Here is an 8,418-nt window from a genome sequence, read left to right on the forward strand (position 1 = left end):
TTTATACAATATATATTTTTCCACATATTTGTTAAAACTGTCATTATGTTGTGACTATAAACTATGAAAAATTTATTTCCTCTGCTTTCTCCCAGTGCTCTCTACAAACAACCAATCAGACAGGAGAGTTTTAGTGCTGTCAATCACAATCTCATGTGGCTGCTCATCCTTCCACCCCCTCGCTCTGTGCTATGCTGCAGCTAGCATAGCCTGTTGTAAATGCTCGGTCTAGTTAGCATAGCTACCAATGAGCGCAGATAAACTATTTTCCTGAAATTACATGTTATTTCTCCACCATTAACACAGTTAGCAGTCAGTGAATGAAGTTCATTGACAGTGCTAAGAGCCTCCTACTGGTTGTGATTGGTTGTTTTAGGTCAGAACAGTGCATTACTTTAGCTAGCAATAGTAGTTCAGGAAGGAGGTGGAGAAGATTGATTGTTTTCACAGATTATCTGTCTCATAACAAACTGTCACGACATGGTGCCAGCTTTAACAAACATGGAGAAAACTTTTTTTTTTTAATTAAAGTTACATACTGCAGCTTGCATAAAATGCAACTACATAGCATTTTTTGAGAAGTCTGGATTGTTTTATGTGTATTTTGCATGTTGCTTTTGACTGTTGCTGATGGGGAGAGACATTTCAGTAATCTAAAACTAAGAAAAAAATTAAGCAACCTACTTGCATACTGTATGTCAACTCTTGCATGTAAAATTCATGAGCAGTAAATATTGTGCTAGTATCAGTATTGGACCAAAGAAAGCAAGGCAGTTGCAAGCCTTTACAATTGTGATGCTTTTTATGGGTCACATTATAGAATCAAGAAATTGTAACAGCAGCTGTGCAGGGGGCAGGAGGGCCCACTCTAATTTTTTCTCATGGGGCCCAAGATTCCTAGCGGCGCCCCTGTCAGTTGGACACCATTTCTACATACAAGGGTTACGAATAGACTACTCATTTTGTTATTTTTCTTCCAAGCTGGGTAGTAGTGGTTACATTTACTTGAGTAACTTCTTGGGTGGACACTACACTTTTTACTTTTACTAGTACTAGTAATAATAGTAATACTATGAACTATTGTGACTTATATTTGAGTAGATTGATTTTGCATAAAGAAATAGACTTAAGTTATTGGAAACATTAGATTCTTAGACTTCTGCAACATATGAGCAAATGTTTATGCAAATCAGAGAATATTTGCTCAGCATGCTAGTATTTGCATCATTAGTTATTTGTATTTGTAAACAAAATGGGTATTTTGTTTGAAAGGTATAAGCTTGTTTATGTATTTATATAAAATAAAATGACCCTTTACTGTTCCACCTTAAAATCCTCCAAATTCCTCTGCCAAGTCTGATTGTTACTGTTTTTGCAGAGTTCACCAGAATGGAGGATAGGATCTCCCGTGCTACATTCAATGTTGAAAAGGAGTCGTTCATAACGTACTTCCAGAGATTCTTGGTCAGGTTGAAAGAAAGGTGAGCTTTCTGTCTGATTTTGTTTAAGGTGAAGAAAATTCTACAAGTTTTTAATTTACATCTTGTTTAGTTGGACGTGCACACATGCACATGACTCCTCTTCACATCCTCTCATTTATAATAAACTTCAAAACCAGCCAGTTTGGTTGTGTGTTAAAGGGACATTGGGTCATATTTTGGGGGGGGGGGATTTGTATTGATGATATTTGGATGATTGAGACTGGAAAAAACATCTGTGGCATTAATATAATAATCAGCTGACAGCAGGTTGGAAAATTGCCGTTGCTCCTTTAACTGCACAACCATCAAAATTCTAATCAGTCTTAGACAATAAATAATGGTGAAAAATAATTTTATGCCACTTGTAAAAATAAATGACTCAGTTTCTTCAAAATATGCTTGTGCTCACTTTTATTGTTTTTCCTACTTGTAGACCATCGATGTTGTTGCCATGAGGCCTGCTATCCTACAATGTTTCTCAGTTTTCCTCAAGGACGATGACAAAGTTCTGCAATGTCTCTGGTATGTATTGCTATTCCGTTTGTCAGAAGTTGTAAAAAAAAAATCAGAACTTTCATCTCATTCCTTTTTTTTTATTTGTACTTTTCTTATGATTCACAGGATTCAGATGCCATGGCAGACTTCATCCTGGTTTCTGTGGGGTTATTGACTGTTATGTTATGCTAAGTATATCATTTGGTTAAAATAAAATGTTGAATCTTGTGAACTTAAAATCTTTTGTTGTGGTTTCTTAATTTATTTAGGGCAATCGGTTTCCTAGATTCTGCTAAGTAAACTGTACTGTTCATGTAAGTTGGACTAACTTGATGTAGTTGAGTTAAGAAGAGGATAATTTACTTACTATTTCTAAGTTGAAACAACTTCACTAAACTAAGTTAAATTAACTTGACACAATTTAGTTCATACAACAAGGTCTTAAGTACACTGAACAAGTATATGTTAAGTAAACAAAACGTAAGAATAAGTTAAGCTTACTTACATTTTTCAAGGCAATCGGTTTAAGTAAAGTCAACTTGTCAAAGTTTAGAATGTACAAAAGTGTAGTTTTCAACAGAGTACCTAAAAATTGTACTCGAGTAAGACTAGCTTTACTTCAACACATTTTTACTCAAAAGTAAAATGTAGCTGTTCAAGAAATTACTCAAGTAAAACATCTGATTTTGTGTTTGTATATTTATATAAATGTGTATATTACTAAACAAAAAAATGAGTGCCTGTGTCCGTCGTAAAATACTCATCAAATCAGAATATTCTATTCCTATTTTATTATGTTTTCCCCACTAAGTATATTTAAATATGCTGAAGTATCAATCCAATTCAAAAATACTTAAAAAAAAATAAATGTTCTTATACATGTAGCTATGATAGCTGTTTGAATAAGGTTTCCAGCCAAAAAGTTTAGTATTTAGCGAGTTTAGTTAAATGCGCTGATACTTCATTGTTCAAATTAATTACAAGTAGAAAAAAAATGTGTAGATGACAGCAGCAGTAAACTGAGATACCTGTTTCATTGACATCAAAGTTGATCTGACCCTTTGCATCGTCAGCAGTGGATATTAACAAACCGCTGGGAGCATTAACAGTGACTGATAGGTCCCTAACAAGGCCGACTCCTGTGATCCACTGGACCTTTGACAAGGAAGAAAATGGAAGAAAACTCATTATTTTAGGAATGATGTCAACATGGAACATTCTGACATATCTGTCCCACAGGGACAGACTGTTGAATTTGTTCCAAATTTTGGATGTCTTTGTAGTGGGGAAATGTAAAAGTTAGTGAAGTACAAAAAGATGAAGGAATCTTGGTAACACTTTATTTGAAGGGGGTTGAATAAGACTGACATGACACTGTCATAAACACCTGTCATGAGCATGAATAAGCCTTCATGAATATTTATGACTGTTGTCATAAAGAGTCATTCGGTAAATTATGACACTTTTAATGCAAAGTTGACATTATTCAAAATGTCTTTGTTATGACAACTTGACATTAACCAAGAAATCATTACTGATATAAATTTGTTATAAAAGTATTACCGATTTCACTTTAAAAATTAGGTAACTTTATGTTATTAAAGGTAAAGTTTAAACAGTTAATGTCAAGTTGTCATAACAAAGACATTTTGAATACTGTCAACTTTGTATTAAAAGTGTCATAATTTACCAAATTACGCTTTATGACAACAGTCATAAATATTCATGAAGGCTTATTGATGTTCATGACAGGTGTTATGTCATGTTTATGAAAGTGTCATGTCAGTCTTATTCAACCCCCTTCAAATAAAGTGTTAACGGAATCTTTTATGTAAGTGCATTTTTATAAAATGTGGTAGAGCCACAAAATATTCATTTTACAGAGAAACAGTTTTTACCATCATAAAGAAAAATACATAAGAACTACAGTGGCTCAGTGTGCCCAGTACTCACCATGAAGCTCAGGTAAAATTTCTCTCCATGGTGAGCAAAGTGCCAGAAACATTCTGTGGCAGCTGCTGGGAGCACCACTGAGAAATCATACTGGTCAGCACCCCAGAACAGCTCCTGGTCTGTCCTGCTGGAATGAGGCTTTGTCTGGAGGCCACAGTGAGAAAATCCCCCAAACCACAAAACAATAAAAAACGTAGAGGTCCCTAACGACATGGCTGAAAGAATGGGAAACAACTAATCTAAATGAATGGTGGAGGCAGAGTGTGTGGTATACAAGACAAACTGTGAATGATTAACTGGACCAGAATGCTCCACCAGTGGGAATACTGGGCTGTCTGGGCAGATGGAGATAACTTGCCAAGATGTCATTTTTACAGTGACATCTTGGCACTGTAGATTTTTTTTTGGGAAAAAAATCTCAACAGAAAAGTTTTCTACTGGTTCAGATGAGTTTCTGCTCAAATTATCAGCCTGAGTCTGGCTCCATATATGCTGTTTTATTTTCAGCCACTTTTGCTGTTCATTACTTCACTGCTTAACAGAGGAGTAATGAAGGGTAATGCAAATATCAGTTGACCTTTTGTATCAGATGAAATCTTTTCACAGGGATGAGGAAACAGACACATACTCTGGTCTGAGGTCATACATCACTAAGTCACCATGTCATCCAGCAGGTTTATTACTCCAATGCTGCAGACCTATTCCCACCTGCTTCTTGGTCCAGTAATCACCATACCCCCTCATTGTATTTATGTTAGACTCGGTATGGGTTTTCCTGGTTCTGACGTCTTGTCATGTTGGGTTCTGTGTTTTCCCTTACATGGAGTCTGCAGTTTTGTAAGCCTGTTGTTTACTGTTTCAGTTCATTATGAATACAACTACTCTTGTCTGGACGTGGGTCCAACTTCTCAAAAATGACAACAGACAAACAGTCCTTTTTATTTTTATTTTTTTGTCAAAATGTTGTGTTATGTTTATTCCTGTTGTTAGCATTTCAGAACCTCTTTCATGTGGATGCCACAGCACAGCTGCCAGTCAATTACAGTGACTGGCTCTGACATGCTCCAACTAGAAATTCAGGTTCAACCTAGAGATAAACTTTGGTGTCTCTATAGCAGAAATATTTGTGGCATCTGGTTCTGAATATGTGCCAAACAGAAAAGACAGTAAAGAAATAACCTGAGAGTTTAGCCGGTTTGATTTCAATACGAGCCGTTGGACATGAACACAGGCAGCTTCTGACAGTCTACCAAAAGGTAAGTAATCGAGAACTTCTAAGAATTGAGAATGGCCCAATGGTGACAATATCTGGAGGGGTATTGAGACTATTTTGCATCAGACTATGTATGATCCTGTAAACGGATAGAAAAGAAAGAAGGAAGACCTTTTCCTCCTCTTTGCAACTCTTGGTCTTACTGGTTCTGTCTAATTATCTGCCTAATGTCATTCTTTTGCCTTGTAACTATATATTTTATTCTGCTATTTTCTAAAGCACAGCAACTTATTTTATTCCAATGATCTGGATTTTTTTAGGAGAAAACATTTTAATATTAAAATGAGGACTAAGTGTGGAGAATCATTTCTGAAAAAGTGCAGCTTTCTTCTGAATCATTTCGGGAGTGTGATGTCATGCATTTATGAATCGTGCTTGGCTTACAGTCTTATTGAAACAGGAAGGGGTTATATCCAGACTGTTTCCACAGAATTACCAGTTCCTTTCACAGAACAGGCTGAGCCCTGTTCCTGAAAGAGCAGGGCACGGCACGGTGCAGGTTATTGACAGCCTGCACCATGATTCATTCTGCACCAAACTTTACACTTGACACAAAGTGTTCAGGATGAACCTTGTTCACCAGGTAACTACTAAACCTAAATTAATGACTGCATTGTCAGACATGGAGGTATCAGAGAATATTCATTCAGGTTACTGTGGGCAACTGGGCCGTGCAGAGACCACTAAAGGGGCAGGTGCTCAAAAAAAAAAGGACACATCTAACCACATTTTAGGACAGAATATTAAAGTCACACAGCTTCCAGAGTTTAATAAACAATGATAAATTACAAATTGTGATATACAACTAGATTTAGTACATCTTAACATAACAGCTGCCTTGTAACATTAAATATATTGTTCACTACCAAAAACTGCATGTTGATCATGGTAAGAACCTTCATGTTTTTTTGTTCCTACCTGCAGTACTCGTTCTGACCCAGTTGGTCAACAATCCACTACCTTTGGCTGCTTCTGGCAGATCTTTTCTTTTTTGTTTCTGACGTCTTTCTTTACATGGCATCTTTGTTTTTTAAAAAGGTTTTGTTGGCTTTAGTGGCCTTTATTTGAAAGTAGTTTGACAGGAAAGAGAGCAATCAAATGTCACCAGGATGGGAATCAAGCCTGCGACCACCGCAATGAGGACTAGGGCCTCAATATGTGTGTCGTGCTATGCCCCTGTGCCACCACAGTACCCCTTTTTGAACTGAAAAAAAAAACAAAAAAACATAATGAATTATGATCAGAACACTATATTAAACCACACTACCAATTACAGGTCCTTCTCAAAAAATTAGCATATTGTGATAAAGTTAATTATTTTCCATAATGTAATGATAAAAATTAAACTGTCATATTTTAGATTCATTGCACACCAACTGAAATATTTCAGGTCTTTTATTGTTTTACTACTGATGATTTTGGCATACAGCTCATGAAAACCCAAAAGTCCTATCACAAAAAATTAGCATATCATGAAAAGGTTCTCTGAACGAGCAATTAATCATTAATCATTAATGATTCAGATGATTAATCAATTAATCATCTGAACCAACACCTGCAAAAGATTCCTGATGCTTTTAAAAACTCCCAGCCTGGTTCATTACTCAAAACCGCAGTCATGGGTAAGACTGCTGACCTGACTGCTGTCCAGAAGGTCGACACTGACACCCTCAAGCAAGAGGGTAAGACACAGAAAGAAATTTCTGAATGAATAGGCTGTTCCCAGAGTGCTGTATCAAGGCACCTTAGTGGGAAGTCTGTGGGAAGGAAAAAGTGTGGCAGAAAACGCTGCACCACGAGAAGAGGTGACCGGACCATGAGGAAGATTGTGGAGAAGGGCCGATTCCAGGCTTTGGGATACCTGCGGAAGCAGTGGACTCATTCTGGAGTAGAAATATCCAGAGCCACCATGCACAGGCGTGTGCAGGAAATGGGCTACAGGTGCCGCATTCCCCAGGTCAAGCCACTTTTGAACCAGAAACAGTGGCAGAAGTGCCTGACCTCAGCAGTCCACAGGCTGATTGCCTTCATGCAGTCATTTCTGCAAAAGGATTCCCGACCAAATATTGAGTGCATAACTGAACATTTGAAGGTTGACTTTTTTGGTATTAAAACAGTTTTCTTTTATTGGTCAGATGAAATATGCTAATTTTTTTAGATAGAAATTTTGGGTTTTCATGAGCTGTATGCCAAAATCATTAGTATTAAAACAATAAAAGACCTGAAATATTTCAGTTGGTGTGCAATGAATCTAAAATATATGACAGTTTAATTTTTATCATTACATTATAGAAAATAATGTAATCACAATATACTAATTTTTTGAGAAAAATTTTTTGCATATTGTTGTTTTACCCTTGTGTTGAAACCAATATGTTTTTCAGTCCATAGCATAACATAACAATATTACTTAAAGTCTGGATTGAGTTTTTTCCCCTTCATTAATGACACACTTTTATTGGACAGGAGGAGCTTCACTGATTGTTACATACATTATACTAGTATATCTATCATGGTAATTCAGAGTGAGTTATTTTTAATTCTAAATGAATATCCTTGTTGGACTTTTATTTAAGTGCTATTCTCTTTCAAGACACATTGACTTAACGCCAGAATAAATGCAATGTACATTATGCAGCAAAGGAAATTAGAAGACATTTATCCAAGATGATCGGTTTTGGACGGGCGATGTGCCCCTATTGCATAAGCGATACTGAAGAATGACTGATATCATTAACGATACAGGGAAGAAGCTTTTCAGTTATTTTGCTTTGCTAGCAAAGTCGTTAGCTAGCAGCTAGCTAATAGCACAACAACAACAGCCTACTGTCTGTGTGATAAAAATACTGAATCGATAGATAAGAACAGTTTTTCCTCACCTGGCTGTCGTCTCCTGCTCAGTAGTTCTTCAGAGAAAGGCAGACGCAGAGGTCTGTCAGTGTTTGTTGTATTTCATTACCTCTCTGCTTAAACCTCTACTCCGTGCTGTAGCAGAAACAATACTTCAATATTTTTTGTTATCTGACAAGTAGCAAGTCTACTCCACTTTATTCACCAAAAGCGTTTTTTCTTTTTTTTTTAATTCACCAAAAACTGTTCTGTAATCTGGAACGTTCGCTACGTTCAGCTCCGCAGTTAGCCGCCTTATCTCACTGTGCAAGAGGCAAATGCGTTGTGTGTCACGGGCAAAAGGTCAAAGGTAACAAGGTGACCAGC

The 8,418-nt window shown here is 36.7% G+C and overlaps 1 protein-coding gene and 1 long non-coding RNA gene across 2 annotated transcripts in view; one reads left to right on the forward strand and one right to left on the reverse strand.

Moving 5' to 3' along the window:
• Nucleotides 1-4,724, reverse strand: part of tmed6 (transmembrane p24 trafficking protein 6) — a 16,788-nt gene extending 12,064 nt beyond the window's left edge. Inside the window, exons 1-2 of the mRNA XM_015026152.1 lie at nt 3,930-4,724; nt 3,005-3,131 (exon numbers count right to left, since the gene is read on the reverse strand). Of these exons, the coding sequence (XP_014881638.1) occupies nt 3,005-3,131; nt 3,930-4,142 (340 nt within the window). The 5' untranslated portion in view covers nt 4,143-4,724. The remainder of the gene's footprint in view (nt 1-3,004; nt 3,132-3,929) is intronic.
• Nucleotides 1,001-2,215, forward strand: LOC106942816 (uncharacterized). The gene is made up of 3 exons (XR_001423728.1): nt 1,001-1,481; nt 1,915-2,003; nt 2,103-2,215. It is a non-coding gene; the product is annotated as an uncharacterized LOC106942816 (long non-coding RNA).
• Nucleotides 4,725-8,418: the final 3,694 nt, after the last annotated feature.

This window comes from Poecilia latipinna, unplaced genomic scaffold (assembly GCF_001443285.1).
Source record: "Poecilia latipinna isolate Pla-1442-1.1 unplaced genomic scaffold, P_latipinna-1.0 Scaffold4577, whole genome shotgun sequence".
Taxonomy (NCBI): Eukaryota; Metazoa; Chordata; class Actinopteri; order Cyprinodontiformes; family Poeciliidae; genus Poecilia; species Poecilia latipinna.